Source organism: Pinus tabuliformis, chromosome 3_2, assembly GCF_031772625.1.
Source record: "Pinus tabuliformis cultivar Carrire ecotype Pingquan chromosome 3_2, CPIR1, whole genome shotgun sequence".
Lineage (NCBI taxonomy): Eukaryota > Viridiplantae > Streptophyta > Pinopsida > Pinales > Pinaceae > Pinus > Pinus tabuliformis.
In genome coordinates, this window is record NC_142302.1 from 43,750,787 (window position 1) to 43,778,131 (window position 27,345).

Sequence of the window (27,345 nt, forward strand, 5' to 3'; positions counted from 1 at the left end):
CGTCCCGGAAGGTTTTTCGTCTCACCGATCCATGGATCGGCAGAGTTTTCCTTCAAACCTGACCCCAAAGCCGGGATGGATTTTGTCATTAGAACTTTAGGAGAATCCTAGTGTGTTGATCTGCTAGATTATAGTTGTGTCGCAGAACTGGGTGGTTTATGAGGGTCTATGTTAAGTGGGTTTGTCCCCTTGAGATGTAAATTGTAACAAGTCATCATGAAATGTGTCTTGAGGGTTGAAAATGTTTTGAATCCCCTCATGAGTCCTAAGTCCTAGGTCCTAGGTGATTTTTCCGAAGGCTTAGTTCGATGATCCATTTTAAAATGAATTAAGAAATTAAAAAATGAATAAAAATAATAAAATAATAAAATATTAAAAAATAAAGCAAAAACCCTAACTAATAAAATAATAATATTTTAAGTGAATGCATGCAAAATATTATTTAATAAATCGACGGATGAGATCAAGAGATGTCTTGATCCTCATCAACGGTCGAGATCATTTCTACATGGATCACTCGAACTAGCCGTTGGATCATTTCCTTTAAATAGGGTGCTAGGGGTCTTTTCAGATCATTGGATCTGTGAGTCTTGTGCTGAAGAAGCTCTCTTGTAAATCTTTTTCTGGTTAATAAAAGAAGACTTTGGGGTCCATATCTTGCTAGTGTTACTCTCTTGAAATGCTGTGAAATTGTTTAATTTTCTGCATATGTTATTTTCAGCCGTTAATAATAGCTTCTTGTAGAGTATTGTGAGCACAGGTATCCTGTTCACTTGCTAGGGTTTGGGTGTTGTTAGGGTTTCTGAAGTAATGGCAGGTATCTCCATTACTTTTTGAGATCTAGCAGCATGTTTGCCCTCTTTACTGATGGTTGTCTTGAGCTGTGCAGAAAGCATTTTCTGAAGGAAGATTGTGGGCGTTAGGGGAAGTTCTCGGCTGAACCAGCCAACTCCCGCAAGCATTTTTTGCTGAGCCCAGTTGGATTTGATCCTGGGTCTATCATTCGTTTTATTTTTCTGATCTGCATGAGAGATTTTCTGAAGTTTTTTCACAGTGACAATCTGAAATTTCTGTTCTTTAAATATTTTTTGTGCTTATTGATGAATCTGGCTGTCAAAGGGGCCAAAATCTGTAAATTATTAAGCTGATCTAGGGTTTTAATTTTTTTATGCAGTTTTCATTAGGGTTTTCAGTTTTGGTTTGAGGCATATATCATTTTTTGGGTGATTTCATCATTTCAGGGGCAGGGTACCTTCAGGGTAATGTCTCTCAGTGTCCATTTCTACTACGGGCGTGCCTGCATAGCAAATCTTCTGGCGTGAAATTACTCTGCTCCAGTATTTCAATAGACAGAAATTCTTCAGATCACCGCCGTGGCATGAGGTAGCAAATATGTTCCAGATCAAAATTGTTCACCGCAGAAGTTTTCTCAGCCAGTTATCTCCAAAAACGGCTGAACGCATCTAAAGAGATCACTTTCACCCTGCGGATTGCGCGTAAATGGCACTCTACATTGACTAAAGCTCATTCCCGTCAGCGTGAGCAGGAGGGTTCTGTTTTTTTTCAGCTCGTGGTCTTGAATGCTGTAATGAGATATCAGTTACCGGCTGGAAGAATCGAATAAATTTTACGCTGCCGACAGACAGATCTGCGCAATCGATTCATTATCAAATGAGCGTTGATCTCTTCTCCATCTTGCGTAGCAGACAGTCCACGTCCAGTGCAGCATCGTGCTTTCAATCTCTCGTGGGAATGACTGTATGAAAAGGTTACTCCAGCATCGTGTTCAAGCTGCCGACAGCGCCAGATTTGCGTGGAAACAAGGTATTAACCCGCAGGCAACAGCCATCCGTCGAAGACTTCAGATTCATCGCCGCAGGGTAAGTCGTTTTCATATACAGTCATCGTTTCTCATCGTTCTGGTCATTGTATGCCATCGCGTAGTTACGTCTGGTCGCTTTGAGGTTTTGACGGGTTACGTATCTTATTTTTCAATTTATTTGTTAGTTCAGTTTTGGGTTACGTTAGGTTAGATTTTAGGTTTGGTTTTAATGTTATTTTGTTTTAATTTTAATTAGTTTTTGTTTTTTTTTTTTTTTTAGATTTAATTTTGGTTAGATTTTATTATTTCAAATAAAAATGAAAAAGGCCAGCGTAGATTTTAAAAAATTTTGTATAGTTTTGTTTTTTTTATAGATTTAATTTTATGTTTTAGATTTGATTTTAATTAGATTTTAATTAGATTCTAAAATTTTGTTTTATTTTGGTTTTAAAATAAAATAAAAAAATATAAAAAGATTTATTTAGGGTTTGTTTTATATAGTTTAGTTTTAATATAATTTAGTTTTAGAATAGATTTTAAATTTTAAATTTTTAGATTTTTAATTTTCATTTTTATAATATTGAAAAATAAAAAAAAATAAAAAATTGAAAAAAGATTTAAAAAATTTTGAAAAAATATTAAAATTTTGTGGAAAATTAGTTTTGCCAGTTTCATTGGTTTTTCATGTTATATCTTTCATGCTGAGATCTAAATTTTCAAGTCGAGATACGAAATTGATATCTAGTTAATGATTTATGATTCTCGTGGTGTTTTAAGGCATTGATCTCTTCAAAATTTTCAGTTGCTGGATATCGTTTTGGTCATGTGATTTCGCTGATACCTTTCGATGACAAATGATTGCTGTTCACGATTTATGTTTCTATATCATCTAACAAGTAATCATCTTAAATATAATCTCTTAAGGCACTGGTCTGCTAAATTAATTAAATCTTTTTAGTGCTTATCTTAATCGTATCTCGTGTCTCCCAGCCAACTGGTCGACAGTTGGCCTCATCATTTCGCAGGGACTACCCCCCTTAGCCGCGGGAGACAGGCTTAAACGGAGGGATCGGGGATCAGAGTGACAGCCCCCGGTCTGAGCGTTGTCGTGTCAATTTGCGCGACAACATTTTTTGGCGCTGTTGCGGGGATAGATTTTTTCTGTCCTTGGTGTTTCAACATCTTTTCATCATTCATCGTTCATCTGTCTATCATTCGTTTGAGCCGGCAACGCCAACATTTTTTGGCGCCGTTGCCGGGGATACTTTTTCTCGGTGTTTCAAACGACAAATCATTTTTCTCATTTCTTATCTCTTCATCTGGCCCGGCAACGCCAACATTTTTTGGCGCCGTTGCCGGGGACAGAGTTTTTCTGTTCCTGGAGTTTCATCGACATTCATCTTCTCATATTTCTCATCTCTCATTTGGAGCTGGCAGATTCGACCTTTGGGGTTATCATTTGGATCTTTTTCGTCACATCATCAGTTTCTCTTCGGTGTGTTTCTTGTTTGGGTGGCGACTCCATTTTCTTATTTTTTCCCAGACAAGAAGCCTCCCGCATATCTGTTTGTTGATTACTTTTTGGATCCTAGAATCAGATTCATTGTTCAAGTGGCAACTCCACTTCTTTCATCTCTTAATTTTCTTGAGCAGAAATCTCTTTCTATCATCCATTTGATCCCTTATTGTTCATCATGGATTATTCATTTAAACCATGTCGTTTTACTCACCGTCTCCATGATTTTCCGGAGGAGGCCATTCCTGAATTACCTATTTTTTCAGATGGTGATCCAATTGCTGCTAAAAGGCATCTAGACTTGTTTATTCGCATCATGATCATATATTGCAGACCCCCTCAGTTTAATCATGATGATATCAAAATGCGTCTATTTGTCCTTTCTTTAGAAGATGATGCTTTGAATTGGTTTAACAATTTTCCTAAGGATTCTTTTACTTCTCTAAAAGACATTATAAATGCTTTTGACGATAGATATGGTTATCCAAACAGCTTGCCTTCTGCCTCTAAAATTGTGCAACAAAATAAAAGTAGTTTGATAAGAGGTCCAGCTGATGGTGAAAGATCCCAAGACGACCCTTCATATCAGAATGTGTCATCCACCGAAAATATTGCAGATCAAGCTCATGATAGTGAAAAATCAGGGACAAATGACAATGAAAGGGAAGAGCAAAAGCAAATTTTACGAGATCTAATGATGCTGGTAAGAAATATGGAAATCAACCAAACTAATTATGTCAATGATGTGAAAACTTTATGCACCCACCTGGAAAAACGTAATAGGGAGATTGAAGTCACGCAAAATCAGCATGCTAAAGAAATTGAGGCCATGAAAACTAAATATGAAACAGAAATTAGAAGCATGCAAAGCAAGATGTCAGTCTTAGAGGAAAATATGGTGACCATGAAAGTTGATCATGATAGGGAAATTGACTCTATGCAAAACAAGTTATTAACTATGGATGAGGAAATGACTATCATGACGTTCAATCATAATAATCAGTTGGCTGACATGCAAGCGAATCATAAAGAAGAAATAAAATTCATGCAGCATTACTTGATGGACATAAAGGAAAAGAACAATAAAGTGATAAAAGACATGGAAGAACATCATGCCAGACAAATTGGTGATATAAAGGTTGAACACTCTAGACAGATGGATGCCATTAGAATACAGGTTCAAAGGTTTCAGCAATTGGAAGATGAGAGAAACCAGCAAACATCAACAGATCAGGAGCCTTCTCATTTGTTGCAACAAGTTCCATCTTATTATGAGGAGGTCATTGATTCGATTGAAAGATGGTTAATTGAGGGTGATCCGGATATATTTAAGAATGATAAAGATCAGATGCAAGATGAAGAAAGACATGTCACGCATATCTTACATACTTCTTCTGATAGCTTTGAAACAGAAAGTACCAGGTCATCAGTAATTCAACCTGCCAGAAAGAAAAAGCGCAAGAGAAAGAAAATAAGAAGAAGATTTGACTCATCAGACGGCCGCGAGCAGCTTGATTTTCGGATAGGAAAAAGTCCTACCATATGCAAAATTGGACATGGCACATCCGACAAGCAGCCAACAGATTTGCCTGAAAGCAGGCAAATGCTCAGTATGCACTTTATTGAACACATCTGATGCCATGGGGCATCTTTTGTATCGTATTTCTAACCCTACTCCTTGTTTTTCCGCATTTTCATTTCTGCTTTAGATAGTTAATAAATGAAGAGCTTTTTTCTTTCCTGTGCTTAATGTATATGCTGATTTTTGGATGGACGCTACTTATTTTCGTGTTGTATGGATGCAGATTCTGGATTCTCACATTCCTGCAAGCAGCAACGTGTCCCCAAGTAGAGCCAGATGTTGACCACTACCGGTCAACTACCCATGCAGTACACCCCCCTTTCTTTGCAAAAAGGGGCAGCATCTGATCGACATCGTCCGTGCCATCTTTCAGTCATCAGCAGCTTAATCTTTTTTGTAAACCCAGTCTGCATGTATGAATTGTAAATAATCTTAGCAGATATGAGTCATGTATGTAAATTGCCTAGGTGGACCTAACTTTCTAGTGGTAATCTACGTCCCGGAAGGTTTTTCGTCTCACCGATCCATGGATCGGCAGAGTTTTCCTTCAAACCTGACCCCAAAGCCGGGATGGATTTTGTCATTAGAACTTTAGGAGAATCCTAGTGTGTTGATCTGCTAGATTATAGTTGTGTCGCAGAACTGGGTGGTTTATGAGGGTCTATGTTAAGTGGGTTTGTCCCCTTGAGATGTAAATTGTAAAAAGTCATCATGAAATGTGTCTTGAGGGTTGAAAATGTTTTGAATCCCCTCATGAGTCCTAAGTCCTAGGTCCTAGGTGATGTTTCCGAAGGCTTAGTTCGATGATCCATTTTAAAATGAATTAAGAAATTAAAAAATGAATAAAAATATTAAAATATTAAAAAATAAAGCAAAAACCCTAACTAATAAAATAATAATATTTTAAGTGAATGCATGCAAAACATTTAATAAATCGACGGATGAGATCAAGAGATGTCTTGATCCTCATCAACGGTCGAGATCATTTCTACATGGATCACTCGAACTAGCCGTTGGATCATTTCCTTTAAATAGGGTGCTAGGGGTCTTTTCAGATCATTGGATCTGTGAGTCTTGTGCTGAAGAAGCTCTCTTGTAAATCTGTTTCTGGTTAATAAAAGAAGACTTTGGGGTCCATATCTTGCTGGTGTTACTCTCTTGAAATGCTGTGAGATTGTTTAATTTTCTGCATATGTTATTTTCAGCCGTTAATAATAGCTTTTTGTAGAGTATTGTGAGCACAGGTATCTTGTTCACTTGCTAGGGTTTGGGTGCTGTTAGGGTTTCTGAAGTAATGGCAGGTATCTCCATTACTTTTTGAGATCTAGCAGCATGTTTGCCCTCTTTACTGATGGTTGTCTTGAGCTGTGCAGAAAGCATTTTCTGAAGGAAGATTGTGGGCGTTAGGGGAAGTTCTTGGCTGAACCAGCCAACTCCTGCAAGCATTTTTTGCTGAGCCCAGTTGGATTTGATCCTGGGTCTATCATTCGTTTTATTTTTCTGATCTGCATGAGAGATTTTCTGAAGTTTTTTCACAGTGACAATCTGAAATTTCTGTTCTTTAAATATTTTTTGTGCTTATTGATGAATCTGGCTGTCAAAGGGGCCAAAATCTGTAAATTATTGAGCTGATCTAGGGTTTTAATTTTTTTATGCAGTTTTCATTAGGGTTTTCAGTTTTGGTTTGAGGCATATATCATTTTTTGGGTGATTTCATCATTTCAGGGGCAGGGTACCTTCAGGGTAATGTCTCTTAGTGTCCATTTCTACTACGGGCGTGCCTGCATAGCAAATCTTCTGGCGTGAAATTACTCTGCTCCAGTATTTCAATAGACAGAAATTCTTCAAATCACCGTCGTGGCATGAGGTAGCAAATATGTTCCAGATCAAAATTGTTCACCGCAGAAGTTTTCTCAGCCAATTATCTCCAGAAACGGCTGAACGCATCTAAAGAGATCACTTTCACCCTGCGGATTGCGCGTAAATGGCACTCTACATTGACTAAAGCTCATTCCCGTCAGCGTGAGCAGGAGGGTTCTGTTTTTTTTCAGCTCGTGGTCTTGAATGCTGTAATGAGATATCAGTGACCGGCTGGAAGAATCGAATAAATTTTACGCTGCCGACAGACAGATCTGCGCAATCGATTCATTATCAAATGAGCGTTGATCTCTTCTCCATCTTGCGTAGCAGACAGTCCACGTCCAGTGCAGCATCGTGCTTTCAATCTCTCGTGGGAATGACTGTATGAAAAGGTTACTCCAGCATCGTGTTCAAGCTGCCGACAGCGCCAGATTTGCGTGGAAACAAGGTATTAACCCGCAGGCAACAGCCATCCGTCGAAGACTTTAGATTCATCACCGCAGGGTAAGTCGTTTTCATATACAGTCATCGTTTCTCATCGTTCTGGTCATTGTATGCCATCGCGTAGTTACGTCTGGTCGCTTTGAGGTTTTGACGGGTTACGTATCTTATTTTTCAATTTATTTGTTAGTTCAGTTTTGGGTTACGTTAGGTTAGATTTTAGGTTTGGTTTTAACGTTATTTTGTTTTAATTTTAATTAGTTTTTGTGTTTTTTTTTTTTTTTTAGATTTAATTTTGGTTAGATTTTATTATTTCAAATAAAAATGAAAAAGGCCAGCGTAGATTTTAAAAAAATTTGTATAGTTTTGTTTTTTTATAGATTTAATTTTATGTTTTAGATTTGATTTTAATTAGATTTTAATTAGATTCTAAAATTTTGTTTTATTTTGGTTTTAAAATAAAATAAAATAAATATAAAAAGATTTATTTAGGGTTTGTTTTATATAGTTTAGTTTTAATATAATTTAGTTTTAGAATAGATTTTAAATTTTTTATTTTTAGATTTTTAATTTTCATTTTTATAATATTGAAAAATAAAAAAAATAAAAAATTGAAAAAAGATTTAAAAAATTTTGAAAAAATATTAAAATTTTGTGGAAAATTAGTTTTGCCAGTTTCAGTGGTTTTTCATTATATCTTTCATGCTGAGATCTAAATTTTCAAGTCGAGATACGAAATTGATATCTAGTTAATGATTTATGATTCTCGTGGTGTTTTAAGGCATTGATCTCTTCAAAATTTTCAGTTGCTGGATATCGTTTTGGTCATGTGATTTCACTGATACCTTTCGATGACAAATGATTGTTGTTCACGATTTACGTTTCTATATCATCTAACAAGTAATCATCTTAAATATAATCTCTTAAGGCACTGGTCTGCTAAATTAATTAAATCTTTTTAGTGCTTATCTTAATCGTATCTCGTGTCTCCCAGCCAACTGGTCGACAGTTGGCCTCATCATTTCGCAGGGACTACCCCCCTTAGCCGCGGGAGACAGGCTTAAACGGAGGGATCAGGGATCAGAGTGACAGCCCCCGGTCTGAGCGTTGTCGTGTCAATTCGCGCGACAACAAGACTCAATGGGAATTTGGCTCATTGATAGTGGTGCCTCAAGACACTTCACTGGTTACAAAAAAGTACTCTATAATCTAGTAGAGAAAGAAGGTGTATGTCCGGGATGTGCCGAAGGAAAGCTCAAAAGGGGACCATTCCCTTCAAGTCAAAGCAAGACCTCCGATATATTACAACTAGTTCACTCAGACATATCAGGTATGATGCCTGTGAACTCCTTGGGAGGATACTCATACAGATGACCATTCTCGAAAGACCTGGATATACTTCTTGAAAAAGAAGAATGAAATGTTCCCTTGGTTCCGACACTTCAAAGCCCTAATCGAGAATCAAACCGAAAAGAAGATCAAGATCTTAAGAACTGACAATGGGACTGAATATGAATCTAATGAGTTCCATGATTTTTGTAAAGAGGCTGGCATCAAGAGGGAGATTACTACACCATATAATCCTGAACAAAATGGTGTGGCAGAAAGGAAGAACCGCACAATTATGGAAGCTGTCCGGGCCATGCTACATGATCAAAGTCTTCCTAAGTTTCTATGGGCTGAAGCTGCGAACACCGCCGTATATGTACAAAATCGATGCCCTCATCAAGCATTGGGTTCCAAGACTCCTGAAGAAAAATTCACCGGTAACAAACCTGATGTTTCTCATTTTAAAATTTTTGGAAGCCCTGTATACTTTCATGTGCTGAAAGAGAAAAGAAATAAATTGGGAGCATCTGGAAAGAAGGGAATTTTCGTGGGCTATGGTGAAAATACTAAAGGCTATAGAATCTAGGATGATGAATCAATGCCTAATGTAGAAGAACCCATGGATCCGATTGATCCTCCTCCATATGAGCCTTCCTCTTCTAGGAAGAGGCCTTCATGGCTTAAGGGGTTACTTGATGATGCTGAAGGACATGCTGCACCCCGAGGAACCTTTCGTGAAAGTAAGAAACCTAATAGGTATCAAGGATACCTGACCATCATGAGCACGATCATACAAAATGAGCCTTCGTCATTCTCAGATGCCGTCAAGCATCAAGTATGGAAGGATGCTATGACCAAAGAATATGAGTCTATCATAAAGAATGATGTTTGGGAAGTAGTTCCCAGACCCCAGGACAAGACTGTTGTTACTTCCAAATGGCTTTACAAGATAAAGCATGCAGCAGATGGAAGCACGGAAAAGTATAAGGCTCGTTTTGTTGCTCGAGGTTTCTCCCAAAAGGAAGGTATAGACTATGATGAGATATTTGCACCTGTTGCCAGATATACGACCATCCGCTCGATCATAGCCCTTGCCGCTTCACAAGGATGGAACCTACATCAGATGGATGTCAAGACTGCGTTCTTGCATGGCTCGATCAAAGAAGAGGTCTACGTGGAGCAACCCAAAGGATTTGAGATTTATGATCGAAAATCTCATGTATGCAGGTTGAAGAAAGCTCTCTATGGGCTGAAGCAAGCACCCCGAGCATGGTATGAGAGGATCGATAGCTACTTGATGAAGCTGGGATTCACTAGGAGTGAAGCCGATCCTAAACTTTACTTTAAGGTTGAAGATGACAAACCTCTCATACTAGTGTTGTATGTGGATGACCTCTTTCTAACAGGCGCAGACCCTCTCATTCACAAATGTAAGAGGGAGCTGGCCTCTGAATTTGAAATGAAATACCTAGGACTGATGCACTACTTCCTACGACTTGAAGTGTGGCAAAAGCCAGGAGAAATTTTCCTATCTCAAGGAAAATATGTGGTGAAGATATTGGAAAGATTCGGAATGGTGGACTGCAAGCCTGTAACTAGTCCGATGGAGCTTGACTTCAAGAAGTTAAGCGGTAGTGCTATTGGACCTATTTTACGAAATGCTACCGAGTATCGGCAACTCGTCGGAGCATTAATGTTCTTAGTGAACTCCCGTCTAGATATATGCTTTGCAGTCAACACGTTGAGCCAGCATATGGTTGAACCCCACCACATACACTGGATTGGTGCCAAGAATCTGCTAAGATATCTTCGTGGCACTATCACTTATGGGTTAAGATACATTGCCAGAGATGTGAGACTATTTGGATACACAGATGCTGACTGGGCAGGCAATGTGGAGGACTGTAAGAGCACTTCCGGGTGTTGTTTCTCCTTGGGATCTGCTTCGATATCCTGGATGAGCAGGAAACAAAAGTCGGTGGCTTTGAGCACCGCCGAAGCAGAGTATATTGCTGCTAGCATGGCTTCTTGTGAGGCAGTTTGGTTGCGAAAGCTCTTCAGTGAGTTGTTTGGATTCACATTGGATACCACTGTGATCCTTTGTGACAACCAAAGTGGGATTCGTTTGTCAGAGAATCCCGTATTCCATGATCGCTCCAAGCATATTGATATCAGATACCATTATATTCGAGATATGGTGCAACGGGGAGCTATAAGGCTCCATCATATCGGTACAGAAGAACAGGTCGCCGACATTCTGACAAAACCCCTTGGGAAAGTAAAATTTCTGACTTTCCGTGAACAACTTGGAGTTGTTCAAAGACCCTCCAATGAGGGTCATGTATGATGCATTGAGCTCTGAGAGCTCCAGGGGGGCGCGGGGTGCTTCTTGGAGCAGCATATGACCACGGGATTATTCACTATCCCCTGGTGGTATACATGTACACCCCGTGGCAACATTGTAGCAGGATTGATGTGTTCTCCTGTGAGGCCTGGATTGATGTGTTCTCCATGGCAGCCTGGATTGATGTGTTCTCCATGGCAATTGTAGCAGGATTGATGTGTTCTCCTGTGAGGCCTGGATTGATGTGTTCTCCATGGCAATTGTAGCAGGATTGATGTGTTCTCCTGTGAGGACAGGATTGATTAGTTCTCCTGTCGAGGCATCCTACCCATGCAGTCTGGGACTCATGGGAAGTACCTCTCATCTGATCAATGAGTAGGGAAATGAAGCTAGGGACCATAGTAGTACCGATGGACGCATCGATGTAACTACCGTACTCCCTACGCTAGGATGACGTCCATTGATCTGGGATCAATGATACTGGTCTGGGACCAGTGGTAGGAGTTGTACCATACTATGACGCTGACTTTGGGTCGGTTGAGACTGGTCTGGGATCAGTGGTACATACTCTGAGACTGACTTTGAGTCAGTGGAGGATGATATTGGTCTGGGACCATTGGAGTTGTACTCACTATGACGCTGACTTTGGGTTGGTTGAGACTGGTCTGGGACTAGTGGTACATACTCTGAGACTGACTTTGAGTCAGTATGATACATCCTCGATCGTTTCTTCTTCTTCATAATTCGGACAAAAGCAGAGTAGAACAGAACAATGCAAGAGCAAAGCAGAACAGAACAAAACAGTATAGATCAGTGCAGGGCAGAACAAGACAAAGCAGAACAGGCAAAATAGAGCAGAGCAGGGCAAGGGTCACGCTGTACAAGGCAATGCATTTGATGGATGAATAGTAACGACCGATAGACAAATTGCAGATGAAGTTCTCCATGGTTGAGAGGGAGTGTTAAAATTGGCAACCAGGGCAAAACTTCATGTGGGTCATCTTATCTGTGGCTAATAATATTTTTATTAGATTCCTCTCGTCGAGAGGTGTAGGATTGATATAAAGATCATCCAATTCCGATAAGTATTCATGGAGATATGAATTTATTTTGATTATGGAATTATTATCAAGCCGACCTACAACTCATGTAGGCTCAGAAGCCCAACAGTCGCATCTATTCACCCACCAATGTTGTGTATAAATATAAGAGGACTTTTCCTCATTTGGACTCACTCATCTCATCACATCTCTCTCTCTCTACTGCGCAGATATGAGTCTCTTCTCTACTGCGCTGAAATGGGTCTCTCTCTCTCTCACACATGTGAAGCCGGAAGCTGTTGAATCTGAAGCTGCAACTGCAGAAGTAAATATTGACTTGCGTGGCCTAGAAGATCTCCTCTTTGGAACTGCGCTGTAGGTTCATCTGAACCTCCTTTGAAAGCCGCAACTTTTGGTGGTGGAATGAAGTCAATCCGACGAACGGTTTGCAAGATATCGACTGCCCTAGTTTGAAGCCGGAAACTGCTGAAACTGAAGCTGCAACTGCAGAAGTAAAGATTGACTTGCGTGGCCTAGAAGATCTCCTCATCTGAACTGCGCTGTAGGTTCATCTGAACCTCCTCTGGAAGCCGAAACTTTTGGTGGTGGAATGAAGTCAATCCGACTGTCAGTTTGTGAGATATGGTCTGCCCTAGTTTGATAATGAAGCCGCTAATGCTGATGGTACTGATCTAGGGTTTGCTACTGCTGATATGAATCAGATTTATTGTACTATTTCTCTCTGCTGAATTATTGAAGATAAAAGAAGATTTGATCAAAGGGTTTCCCCACACATTGTGGGGTTTGTCCCTGGCTAGCCGCCACATCTTGTGTCTCTTGTCTTGGCTTGTTTTCTGTCGATCATTTAATGTTCTATCTGCACTTTACTTTATGTACATGTGATTGCTAATCAGTGGAATATAATAAGAAAAAGAAGTAAACTGTTATAAGCATAGAACATACCATAATTTAACAATCAATAAAGGTGACAAAATACTCGTACCCCCTTGAGTGATCTAGTGGACATAGGGCCACATATGTTTGAGTGTATAGGTTGCAACACACCATCTGGTTTGTTGTCACTTCTTGGGAATGTTACCTTAGCATATTTCCCGAGCACGCACCCCTTGCACAGATCATCATGTTCCGTGACTAATTCTGGAACATTTGTTATTGTCTCCCTGAGCATTCTAAGTGCTCCATGATGTAAATGTTCCATCCTCCTATGCCATAACTCATTCAAGTCTTTGTCACTACTACTGCTAACTAGTGCCATTGGAGAGTCAAACTGCAACTTGTACAATCTATTGCTTCGTACCCCAATCTATTTCACCCTCTTCCAATTCTGGTGTTTGATGAACACCTTCTTCCCTACAAAGTGGACATCATATCCCTTATCCTGTAACTGGGATACTGAAATTAGGTTCATACCCAATCCTGACACATGCAATACATTTGTAACACTGGTGCTTGCTCCTGACTCCCTCTCTAAGTCAATGGTACCCCTCCCTACTGGAGTGCATTTCATCTTGTTTCCCATTGTTATCTAGAAGTCCATTTTCTCCTCATTATAGTTGGAGAAATATTCTCTAACTCCTGTCATGTGAGTTGACGCTCCATTGTCTATATACTAGACTCCCTATGAAATTGAGCTAGTTAAGCAAGCAAATTCATCCTCTAGTTTGGAAGGCAGTTCTGTAACCCACTGAATATTAAATTTGTCCATGTCCATACCATAGGATTCTGGAAATTTTATTGAAGACATCCTGAGTATAATTCGTGTGCTATTTCTCTTCCACCTGAAGTTGAATCTGCTACTACAAAAACAACCGTGCCTAGATCAAGAATCTGCTCTATGAAAATACTGATATGCTTCACTGGAATTGCTTCCCAACTTCACCACTGCCTGCTGGAACTACTACTAGGCCCTGTGAATCTTTCTTGCCACCTACACTGGAAAATCAACCCCTATGCCTAGCAGTTTGAATTGCCTGGCCAACCTCTATGCAAATCTGGAAATCGACCTGCCTAACTCCCTTTGAATCTAGACAATTTCTTCATTCCACCTCTGAGCCTCTAATCTGATCAAACTTGCTCCGATACCATGTGAAAATTTCCTTAAATTGTAGCAACTGGAATTACTAACCTATAAATTATTCAGTTTATTTTTTTACAACAAAATATCGAATTAATCACACTACAATTATTCTCAAATAAAACATTATGGAAATAAACTGGAAATTGAGAAAATGCTAGCACACACACAATAAAAATTTGACAGTTATTTTTGTACAATTGGCCCCAGAAAAACCCAATGTGGGAAAATCGGTGCAACAGACGACGATTTTATGACTATGCAACAGCGAAAATTCTAAGTACAATCTATGGATGCCCAGTTGGTTAACCAATCAACAAAATAATATGGCCAAAATATCTATGAGGCAAATGCCTCAACACCACGCCCGACCCTGCTTCGATAATTGGCAAACCTAGCTGCTCATACAACCTCTACACAGTGCTTGCGCAGACTCTACTCACTATGCCCTGGAACTATAGGAAATATGACATCCTAGCTTAATCTGCCTCTAGAAGTGATTTGCTTGGCCTCCTGGAGATTTTCCCAACCAAATGCAACTGAATCACTCTTCCTTTCAGCAAAATTGATCTCCCTCTAAAGCTATCAGCGCAAGCTCTGCGAAGGCTCTCTAGGAAATGTGGCCCTTCTGGTGTTGACTCTCTGGGACTGGAAAGCTTCCTCGAGACTCACTATCTCTGCCCATTTGCATCTCTTTTGGCTCAAACTCTCTTCCTCTGCTCGACCTCTGAAGCTAGATAGCTCGATCTCCCAAGGTACTTGCACTACTAGCTTCTCCCTTATGTGTCTATCTCCAACTCCATCCACCTCCTCTTGTAATCTCTCGTTGGCTCACCAACAACCATGATTAAATCGTCATCAACGACTAAGATCATCTCTGAGTTGATCCATGTGAGTTTCTAGAGAATTCTTACATTTCTCAATTAATTCTCATTAATTAATAAATTTCCCTAAGTTAGACTTGGGCATTTTAATTATCAATCAATTAATTTAATTGAGCCGTCTCTGGGTGGAATTTCTAGAAATGATTTTTGGGTTATGGAGACCTCATGTGTTTTAGCCTCTCCATAAAGCTTGAGACTAGAACCCCTGTCCGATGCTACAAAAATCAACACTCAAGGCCAAATGCCATGGGTAAAAGGATAGCAATGATGAGAGAAGTCCACATATTGGATATACAGATGTGAGGAGGAAGCAATTGTGGTTGCATGAGTTACCTCAACCTTTGTTTTTCCACCCGTCTTTATTTGCCTTTTTCCTTTTCTTGATTTTTCTTTATATTACTGCTCAAGGCTCCAAGAAATGGGAGCATGTTGTGAATGATGTGAAGCAGTTATCACCCCCTTAAGGTGGGGCAGTTCATCACCCACCAGGGGTTGGGACGTGCATGGGTTCCTTTAATGATGTGAGGGGCACTCATGGGCCCTAGGAACCAGGGTGATGACCATAATGATAAGGGTTAGAGCTCATGTTTAGCTTTTGCCCATGTGTTATTTCAAATATCCCGACCATCTTTTGCATTTTATGATTTTCTTTTTTTTTGTTTCTTTCTTGTGTTCATGATATGCTTTTAACTTTCTTTTAGCTGCATCAATCTCCGAGGCAACGTTTCTAAGCTTGACCCCGATATGTGGACAAGGGGAGAGGGTGTGCTAGTGCCCTGCAAACCTAGTGGTCGTGTGGACCTTGAGAAGGAAAATGATTAAATAGGGCTTGTAATGTGCCGAGGGGAGTGAAAAAAATGGAATAGGAAAACAGAGCCACGCTACCAAAATCAAGGTTTCCCAAGTAGTGCCCTTCCTAAAGCCATAGGCCAAGAGAGGAAATCATGTTGAAGAATCTAGGACAAGTGGGATTAATGTGATTCTTCTTGTCTTATAACTATTTGTGAGGCATTTTCATTTTCTTGTTAGCACAATCTTCTTCTTTACATTATTAGAGTGTGTGCTTCATATTTCATCAAATAGCTACCAAAAGAAAAGAGACAAGAACACAAGAAGTTGGCATTCTGCCAGGGCCAAAACCTCTCCCTCTTGGAGAGGAAAACCCGCTCAAAATTCTTCTTATAGAGATTCCAATTGACGAATACCAAGACCATGACCTTTGACCTATTAGGCCACTCCAAGACCAACACACCAATCCTCCTCTTTGTCATTGTTGAGATCATCTTCGTTGCTGCACCATCGAGGCCATCATTATTGCATCACTTCATTACTGCTGCAACATCTTTGCTATCCCTTCACTGAAGTCTTCATCAACTAGATCTTCCATGTCGAGATATGTATTGAAGAGCTGCCTTTTGATCCATTGAGATCATGACTATTTTATCGTAGCCTTTCCTGAGATCATGACCATGTTAGGATCATAATTGTACCTTGACCAAGAATGTAACTATGTTAATCATGATTGCACTGCAATCTTTACCGAGATCTTACTTGTCATGGCTATGTCAAGAATATATATATCACTGTGGTATTACTGAGTTTCTTATCTGAAACTGTGAGAGTATGTGAGTGTGTACAACAGTCATCCTTATCCGAAAAACCAGAGGGATCCTTCTCCTAACCGAAACATTGTCCTGCACCTTTATCCGAGATTTCTGTAACCCTTAACTTGACCGAGATTTCAGAGAGGAGTGCGAGGATGTCACTATCCAAATGCGAGGGTGCAGGCTCCTTTATATAGTAGTTTGTCCTTGTATTTGAGCCGACATGTCCACCGAAAGTGTTGTGTCTCCTTTGTGAGCCGACTTGTCATTTATATTTATCTTGAGGCCGACATGACTGCCTTTCCTCATCGTTTTGCTGGCAGACTTCTTCATGCTTGTCTTTGGAGGATTGTGCTTGTCTTGGAGGGCCTTTTAGACTAGTGTATATATTTACACATATGCTCAAGAAGAGCTCTTTACATGTCTTTGACTCCTTGACTTTCCTAGACCTATGGAATGAGCAAGAAAGTCATTGTTATAATTTACAAAAATAATATTTCTTTTTCTTGACAAGTACAAAGATCAAAGTTACATTTGTAAATACTGAACCTAGTTATACTTTCTTCAACAGATCCCACGGGACTAGGATTGAAGATTTACCCGCCATTTAAGGTAAGGGAATAAAACCATGGTCAAGACCTTCCTTCTTCCAAGTCACCCGATAATCCATACCCAAAATGCCCAATGAAAAACAAGCATAAGCACCCGATTGCATAATGAAAAACATACCCTTTTGGTTGGATTGCCCACGTTCTAGCATATGCTCTCGACAGGTGGGCGAGGAAACATACAACTGATCCAAGGAGTGGAGATAAAGCGGTACATCACATCGTCTATGAGGTGGCTCTCAGGAGTTGCCAGCTGCCAGCTGAAGAAGATGAATAGGAGAAAAGCTCTCATAGGGGTACCCATTTTTGGCAGACAACAGGCCCCACTAGTTGAAGGGGTTTGACCCTTGGTCAAAACCCACATGATAAGACACATGTATATTGATGAATTGACCTCCTCATTTGGCATCTCATCTCAACTCATAAATTCAGATCTGCTCAAGAAGAATATTTCTGTTCACACGTTCGAAGGAGGAAGAAGAATTTGACCAACGAAGTTTGACTTCTGTTGAAGCAGTGTTGACTTGGCATTTTCTTGGCTGCTTTGACCAAATCTTTGACTGGTTATTGGAGCTAATATTCTGGAATCTTTGACTGGACCTTTGACCGAATCTCTAGCTGATTTCTGGGCATTGACTGGACCTGTTTGACCAGTATTGACTGTGACAGTTTGACCGAAAATTATGAGGAATTTGCAAGGCCAAAATTCAGCCTGTTGACCAGATTTGACTTGATGATCAGAATTTTGGTTTTCTCCTTTGACCAGATTTGACTTGGAAAGTGGTATGGTTATTTTGACTATGTTTGACTGGAATTCAGATGTACAAATTGATTGAATTGGACAATTTCTCCTAAGAAAAGGTTGCTGGGATTTTCCCCTGGTTGGGGGTTTTCCCAGGGTAAATTTTGTCTCTTGTGCATCTTTATTTTACTGTGATCTCTACTGCCCCACTGCATTTTATGGTTGAAATTTTCTGAAGTGTAATTGCTTTATGATCTGAAATGTGCTAAATAAGTAATTGCATCATTGGAAGTAATTATCTGGCAGAAAATTTGTGTTTGTTTTAATTGCGCTATAAAAATCAACACAATGGAGTAACAACTTCTGCTTGAGAGGGGCATACCTTGGTTATAAGCCAGTTGACTGCTAGAAGGCTCATAATTGCAAGACACCCAATATTCCCCTACAGCAAACATGGGGTCTGATGCTTCAACATACTCTCTCACAAATTTTGCTGCAAAACTGAAATTGAAACAATCCACGTCTCAAGAAGATGATCCCAAGAGCAATAAAATGCTATGATTTAGACTATAGACTTGGGGATCAGAGCCCATTAAACTGATGCTATAATTAAAACAACACTGCTTTGAATATACTTCAATGTGAAGATTTCCATACCCCTTAGCAAAATCAAATCGAAAATCTTGGAAACCAACACTTTTCCGAAGCCATATTAACCACTCTTTAATGTCTTTGCGTACAAAGTCTTGGGTGTGATCAATGTTTGGCACTCCATCAAAATTCTCACCTGTGCTCAAGTTTCCCTGCAGTTGTTTGAAATGAGTTCCAAAATAATTTACTATAAAGACTAGAAAGTCCAATCTTGAAGATTGTCTTCTGTTGAAAAATTAGCATTTGATAACATGTTATAGGTATTAAGCTCTATGGTTTTGCAGTAGCTACAATTGAATTTGCAAAAGAATGTTAATGACTCAAGATACAATGCTGATTTGAGTAGAAGGCAGAACTTTGGCATGAAAAGATTTTACAACCCTCCTCTTTCAAGGAAATTAATATTAGAACATGAACGGGAATTGTGGAGAGAAAAATGTCAAATAAATATTTCTTTAGAAATAAGATAAATATGACCCAAGATTCCCTATTCATCCTCAATAGTTTGGCAAAAATTATTTAGAGAGAAAAATGTCAAAGAAATATTTCTTTGGAAATAAGATAAATCTGACACAAGATTCCTTATTCATCCCGAATAGTTTAGCAAAAAATCTTCTATTAGGAGATGATTCAGGAATGAAGCTTACCTCGTGAGGAAAATCACAGAAGAATGTGTACATAGAATGCCAAGCAGGATATATTAAGAGAGGTGTGCTTGATCCATACTCAATATGGTGTGGATGTCAATACATACAAGGGAGACACTGTCTTGTACCAAAATCCCGTACAACTGTTTTTCTAGTTAACCTTTCACCTAAGCTAACAGAACTCTATTCATCACATGTGACATAAGTCACATTATTACTAAAATAAAGTACATTATAATTTTATTATATGCCAAATCTAACAGCTGTGTCTCTAATTATGATTTCTAGAGATGATGTATAAGGCAAGGTTTACATCCCAGCTTGTTTTTACTGTTAACCTATGTAGTTTCTTACAGTTAGGGACATGCATAATTTAATAATCAGCCTTCATACTGATCATGCATCGTATGATTAGTTAGGAACTTAGGACCTAGATAAAGATTATTCAGACTCTGCTAAGTGCTAGAGTTAGAACTAGGCTATTTTGGGGGGCAATTCAAAAATGAAGGTGCCCATTTTGATAAGCCCTACTATCCTCAAACAGTGCCAAAGCACATGACAAGCTCAAACAATGCCAAATCCCACTATTTTTGGATCACATTGAGTACTCTGCTTTATTTCTGCCTAGTAGATTTCCAGAAAAGGTTATGATGTTCATTGTATATACCCTTCCACTTTTTGGTATTCTGTTTGTAAATATTTTTCTGTAAATATAAAACATATTTTTCAAAAAAGAAAGAAGAATGAAAGTTCACTCTCTTATTATGATTTCCAGAGATGGTGTATGAGGTCAGGGGCTCCTTTCCAGCTTCTCTTTATTTTCAATGTAGACTACTTTCTTACAATTAGGGACATGTATAATTCACTAATCCGCCTTTGTATTCATCCTGCATTGTACAACTAGTTAGGGCCTAGATAAGGGTTATTTAGATTCTACTAAGTGCCGGAGTTGGAACTAGACTTCTCAAATATAATTATTTGTGATTTGGTAGTGTATTTGCTTGTCGGCATATCCACACATTCCTCAAAAAGTAGAATCCAGACATTCTCCACAGTCTAGATATTTTTCTTGGTATTCTCTATGGGATATTTCAAACTGTAGAATAAAAACCTTGGGAATGTAGCCAATTTATTACCTTGAATGAAACAGCAAGCTTGTAAAACACTTATTTATGTCTTTGAAAACAGTGGAAATATTTTATTCATGGGAAAAGTATCTCAAGATCAGACAGCTCAGAAACAGAGCTAATTATCAGTATCAACAACTTCAAGTTTTGTTATGAGACAAAGAAGGAAAAATAAGTGAATCTGAAGTCCACATCTGACTGATAACAACATAAATAAAGTATCATTATTATGCAGAAAAACCATCTCGTAGGTTTCATACTGGCCTAGTGTGTAATGTTCATGTTCTGGAAGAAAAAGTCTACTTGTGTAACATTTGTTTCTAGCAAGTTAGTCCCAATGAGCTACACTGGAAGCCATCTCACACTCTAGTAATGCTGATGAGCCAAACTAAACAAGAGGAAGGCAAACAATGAAGGTAAATTATATTCTGAAGCATTCAAATGATAAAGTCTTACAAGTCCACCAGTACAACTAGTGACAGCACGTTCATCCCAAGGTAGTGGCAAGCCATCATAGCGATTATAAAGGCCTCCACATCCTTGAGTGCTTCCCACACGATGATTGATAACTATGTCAGCCATTGCTCTCACATTGTTGTTTTCCATTGTCACAAGTAAGCTTTTCAATTGATTTTCTGAACCATATGCAGAGTTGAGAGAATAAATGTTTCGGGGCAAATAACCTGCAAATTGAGAAACAAACATCTCAGTTCGTAGTCCATAGGAACACATCATCAGACTTGTTAACAAACTGCATAAGAAATCAGCATTGTCTAACCTTGGGGTGCAAGAGAATCAAAAGCAGGCGGAAGCCATATAGATGTAAATCCTGCTTTGGCAATGTGCGGGATTTTTTCTTCCAAATTTGGCCACCACTTATGTTTATGTGACTCCCAGTTAAAACCCTACAGAGGATCATGCTAAAGTTCATTCTCAGAAAAATGGTGAGGCCCATGCAAAATGAATTTTTTTTCTTTATTAAAGAAAGACCAAGAGAAACTAAAGTCATCCATAACTTCTTGAGGATGATCTTCCAGTATATTTGCTCAATAGATTTAAAAGGAAACAAAGCAGCATAAAGTTAACAGTCTTTTAGTATGATACAGACTTTTGAACCTGCACAGAAAAAGCTATTAACTTGGAGGCTTGTAGAAAGCTTCACTACGGAGGTTGTTAGAAGTTTAAACCTTGATAAAGTAAAATGATGCTTGAATAAATATATGGAGCATCAGCAAGTTCACTTGCAAGTATTTGGCATGCATCTAAAGTGCCACATTCATATTTTAGTTTCCTCATTTTTGTGTTTTGAATGCTGCAATGGAAGTTTGATGAACTTATTTATACTACAGTTGTACTTTCAAATCTCATATTAAGAACATATCAAATCTAAATCTGAACTGAGGGTCGAACCAAAACATGTGCATGGTTATGAAGCCCTTTAGATTACATGCTTTGATGTAATTCACCCTTAGGATATTTTTGAAGGTGGATGAAGGCTAACACATGTCTATATGAAAACAGAACTACGATGAGGAAGGCATGAAAAACAACGTAAATAACCCTTGTTACTCACCATTTCGTGAGTGATATCCTCAGGAGAAAATTTTCTCCAAGATGGTACTCAACCAGCAGCCAACAACCCCTTGTAGCCACCAACTAGCTCGTTGTGCCATTTCTCCGCCACCTAAGCCAGCCATGTGGTCCCTCACCCATCTGTCATGATTGTATGTTTGAAGGTGGACCTCCTGAACCTAAAGGTATGCCTTGTCATTTGGTAATTGAGTATTGTAGTTTGCTTATCGTGGACACTTTTGGGCACAGATTAACGCGGGGCTCAGCAGAAAGAGGGGGCTAGGTCTGTGCTTCTGTCCCCTAGACCTCTTTTGGATGTTACCCTTGGATCCTAGTGTGAGAATTTCTGAATCTACACATCAGAAATCCTACTTCAATCACTAGTTTATCATCTCCTACTTGTTCTTTACATTCAACAAATTATTTAAATATTTAAATAGCGATGAAAACACTATTGCAGACTACACATACATACATATTGTTGATTTGTGGTAGCATCGGATGTGCTCTAGCCATGAAAATTGGTGGAGAGGCTAAAGCAAATGAGATCTCCAAAACCCAGAAATTGTTTGGAGAAATTCTACCCGGATGAGGAGAATATTTTTAATGGGATCCTAAGTATAAACTTAGGAAAATTAAAATATTAAAGTGTATTAATATAATTTTGGGTTAGAAGGTTCCAAGAGACAAGGATCAAGCCAAACTTAATCTTAGTCATTGATTAGGGACTTAATCTTGGTCGTTGAAGACTCAATAGGAAAAGTATAAGAGGAGGCTTGAGGGTCAGTTGGTGACACACCAAATTGATCAATCAGTATGATTTTCTGGACCGGAGTTTTGCTGAGAGAATCGAGCTAGTGATCTATTACAGCGAGGGGCAGTTCGGTGTGAGGCCAAGAATCCATAGCAGAGAGGCAGAGATAGTGCCAGAGAGACAGCGCAAAGCCTAGGGAGGCTGACACAGTGGCAGCTGGGACTTACGCAGAGGTTGAGGACGCCAGCATGGGTGATGCAGAGGGCCAAAGGGCTGACGTAGAGAGCCAAGGGGCTGACGCAGAGGCATCAATGGCTGCACAGAGGCTAGCAGAGCTGACGCAGGGCCAAGAGGCAGCGTTGGGAGATTTTCGTGGGGCAGACTGAGCGCTGGTGAGCTAAGAGGGTGACGCAATCCTTAGCAGAGTGATGCAGACCAGTGGAGAAGCTTGGAGCAACTTTCATTGTCCAGCTAAGGAGTTGTCGTAGTTGTTGTGGGATCGATCATCTAGTGACTGATCAGTCGGAATATATGTCTCCGAGGAGAGGTACTTTTGTCGAGGGCATTCTCTGTTGGGTGAGCCATTTCTGGCACCCTATTTGTATTCAAAAACTGCATAATAATAAAACCCTCATATCTGCTGCACCGGTTTTCCCGCATTGGGTTTTTCCCGAGGACAATTGTCCAAAATTAACAGTGTCCCTTGTGTGTTTGTCTCAGTTATTTCAGTTGTTGATATGTGTTGGAAATACTGAGAGGGGGGGTGAATCAGTATTCCTTAGCAATTAGCACTTTTAAATCTTTTTAGAGCATTAGTTAATCTTCAATTATTATTAATGTTTATGTAATAATAACAATAAATAAAAGAATACAATAGAAACAATATTTTTAGGTGGAAAACCCCCTCCGGGTAAAAAACCACTGAATGCTTTTCAAATAAATTCTTTAATCTTCAACCCCAACTGAAATGAAAGCAACAACTTCCTAGAATTCTAGAAAAGCATTCTTCTCCAGCTCCCACTGGAAGGATGCCCCAATGCCCTGGTTTCTTCAATAGTCAACTGAATGGATGCCCCAACATCCTAGACCAACCTACCACCTTGAAGTGTTCACAGGCTCCAACTTGTAGGCGACTTCATGCACCAACCTAACACCTCCCTGCCACCCTATAATGATTGAAATGAGACAAGAGTGTGGATTCCCATACCAAGGACAACAATCCACGATACAATATGATTTACAATGATTTTGACCGAACACCCAATCACACTATGACCTGCAACCCAACCATGACATCATCCCAACAGAGACTCCTATACCTCCCAATAATGCCTTTTCGACTCTAGGCAGATTGACTCTTTTACAATAATGACTCTTCCAATGATGACACTTTTACAAATGACTCTTTTACAACTTTACAATGATGACTCTTGGCCTTGACACTTCTTCACAATATACGGATGGTTGTCATGTCTTCAAAGGATGTCCCGCTGCAATGCTTCCTTTGATTTGATACTTCTGCTCTTGAATTCTTGCTTGAAGTTGTACTTGAATCTTCTTCTACTTGCATGCAAAATTTTCCCAGCAAAACCAATCCCAAAACAAAACAAAATACCCTTCAACTTACCTCTGCCTGCAAAACACATGTAAGTGCATAATAATGAATAAATACAAATTAAAATTACAATGCATACCTGAAGTGTGCTTGTCACTTTTGTTGTTGACTTGTTGCAACAGTAGACAAAGACTCCCACTCTTGATATAGGCCTGGACTCTATGCAAGACTATATCCAAAACTGACCTAAAGATATATACAATAAAAACTAATGACAGACCCTAGACTTGTGATGGACCAAGTTCTAAGTACAACAACAGAGACCATTCTATCAACTATGACAAGACAAGTAACATGAACTTACAACATCATATAGATTTAGCAAACTTGGTGTAGCATCAAGAATATGTAGCATAAAATGTGTAGTATCAAGAATAGGACATCCGAAATGTGGTATCAAAACTAATTGTGACATATAGAGACAGAGATATAACCGAGACCCTGTATGTACTTACGTTGTCCTACAAAAACATATGTCAGAGATGATACTCATATTTCAAATGTAAACACTAATCATACATACCTTGTTGTAGGAGACTTACCCTTGATTGTTGATGTGTAGTCCTTACTGCAGTGATCCTTGAATGCATGTTTTTTCTTGCCTTCTAGGAGCTCGATATTGACTCTGTTGTATCTATGTAATTTCTGATCTCCAGGGTCTGAAATTTCGTCTTGTGGTATCCCTCTGAGTGCTCTTTCCAACCCCATAGGTATAATCAAGATTGGATTCTTCAAGAAAGAGTTATGCCCAATCTCCCACGATGACCTAATTATATACTGGTTCAGTAGAGCGAACTTGTACGAAGTGCCTCATGTCACTATTGCGACCTTCGACCCTGAAAACGCTACTCAACAAACTACAATCCGTCCTCTTTCTATGACTATTTACAAAATTTGAATCCAATGCTTAGAGAGAAAGTTATGACGATTTTCCCAACGTCACCTGTTTGACATGGAATTCGGGAGCCTGCAAAAACCCTAACTTCCTCAGATCATATCTCCGAAAATATAGCGAACCAAGATCTGAAATTTGGTCACGAGGTTCATCAAGATTTCGGTTCAAATGGGTTTTAATTTTAGCTTTTGAAGCTTCGTAAAAGAAAATTTATAGCGAAAATTCCACGATGACCTGTTTGAAGCCACAAAATCCCTACTAGAGGAGGATATGAGGGTCACTATTTATAAGAATGTCTTGAGTTGAGAGGGTCCTCATCAAGTGAACGTTGGAGGGATTTTAGGAGCAAAAAAACATTATTAATTATTGACTATTCAATGACCACAGCCAATTATGAGTGCCATGCCACAACCCCATAGGGTTTTAGCCCACTAATTGGGGTTACTAACTTCAAACACGAATATCTCTCAAAGCATTACGTGGCATGCCATATATCAACGGAAACATCTCGACAAGTAGAATCCATCTAGAATATCCTTGACTCAAAATAGAGTAAATCCTCCCGGAAATGGTCCCAAAGTGTTGGGTTACCCCTACTATCAATCCCCTGACTTCCCGGATGAGCTTCTGGCCTATGGCACCTACACCTAAGCTCCACGAAAATGCTGGACTGGTCCTCTGCATCGTCCCCAAGCCCAGTAATTCGAACTGCTGGGATGCTGGCTCCAAAACTCACAAGAACTGTTGGCCTACGGCTTCTCTCCCAACCCTCTAACTCTCCCGGCAAATGTCTAATCAATGATAGCTCCAACCCCTCCTGTGCATTCTCCAGCTATCCAGAAATACGCACTCCCTGGTTGTGGTTGAATGGTAGTGTTGTAACACACTCCCGGATCTCCTGAAATGATTATGGAATTGCCTCCCTAGGGTGGGCAGGGAAGGTCCCCCGAAGGAATGTTTGAATCTCCTGCTTGAGAGATTCATGGCTAAACAATCGGTTGACTCAGCTAAACAGCAGAGCGAACAATCAAGTAATTTTGATTGCAAGGTGTAAGAATGAATCCAAATGAGAGCCTCTTCCCCCTTTTAACTCCTTAGGCCTTCCTTACCTCATGTGGGCCCCTCCATCTAGCTATTCGACTTCCCTCCAAGCCATTCGAATGGCCCAATAAGAATTCACATGTAGGTGGCCCCCACATTCCACTGGCAACCAAATAAAGTCAAATTTCCTCCTAACTCCCAAAGTCGAAAATGTTGGGTTATATTCCTTCGCCAAAATTGTGCAAAATTGTGTAGCAACACCCTATTACAAATGTATTTGAGAAGGGACATGACAATCCTCCCCTCCCAAATGTTGCTTGCCCTCAAGCAACCTCAAAGCTGGGTGCTCCAAAATATGCTCACCCTCCCAGGTGGCATCCTCATCTGGCAAGTTCTTCCAATGCACCAAGAACTCCCTGATGGTCCTGCTCCTCAGTTTCCTTTCCCTGCTCTCCAAGATGGCCTCAGGTTCCAAAACCAAGTGGCCCTCATCATCCAGTGGGGGTAAATCTGTTGTTGTTGTCACTTGTTGTCCCAACACCTTTTTAAGGCATGAGACATGAAATACATTGTGGAGCCTACTCCCCGAAGGCAGCTCTAGCTCATATAACACCTCCCCAACTCGTCTAATCACCCGGTAGGACCCATAGAAGCGGGGTTGTAGCTTCTCGGCCCAGTCCTGCTTCAGCGTGGACTTCCTGTAAGGCTGTATTCGGAGGTACACCAAGTCCCCCTCCTCGAAATGCCTCTTTGTCCTATGCCGGTCTGCGTACACCTTCTACTAATTTTGGGTTGTCGCCAAGTTATCCTTGAGAGCCCTGAGCATGTCTTGGCTCTCTTGAACCCAATCTTTGGCCTTTGGGGCCCGGGTGTCTCCAAAAACAATGTCAGCAAAAGATAATGCATCATATCCATATAAAGCACGAAAGGAGTCATACCAATGGACATGTGTTGGGTGGTGTTGTAGCAGTACTCGCCCATATGCAACCACCGAATCCAAGCCCTCTATTGACCGGTCACGTAGTTCCTCAGGTACCCCTCCAACCACTGATTAACCCTCTCGGTCTGGCCATCTGTCTGAGGATGGTAGCTGGTGCTAGGAGTGAGCTCAGTCCCGACCAATCTGAAAAGTTCCTTCCAAAAGCCTCCCATGAACTCGCTATCCTTGTCACTCAC

General features: G+C 39.8%; 1 protein-coding gene across 4 annotated transcripts in view; it reads right to left on the reverse strand.

Moving 5' to 3' along the window:
• LOC149179728 (putative alpha-amylase 2) overlaps positions 1 to 27,345 on the reverse strand; it is a 368,705-nt gene that overhangs the window by 219,934 nt on the left and 121,426 nt on the right. For all 4 annotated transcript variants that reach the window (XM_089415779.1, XM_089415777.1, XM_089415778.1 and 1 more), the window contains 4 exons: positions 21,071 to 21,197; positions 20,749 to 20,975; positions 18,525 to 18,670; positions 18,250 to 18,368 (listed from right to left, as the gene is read on the reverse strand). In XM_089415779.1, the coding sequence (XP_089271905.1) occupies positions 18,250 to 18,368; positions 18,525 to 18,670; positions 20,749 to 20,975; positions 21,071 to 21,197 (619 nt within the window). The remainder of the gene's footprint in view (positions 1 to 18,249; positions 18,369 to 18,524; positions 18,671 to 20,748; positions 20,976 to 21,070; positions 21,198 to 27,345) is intronic.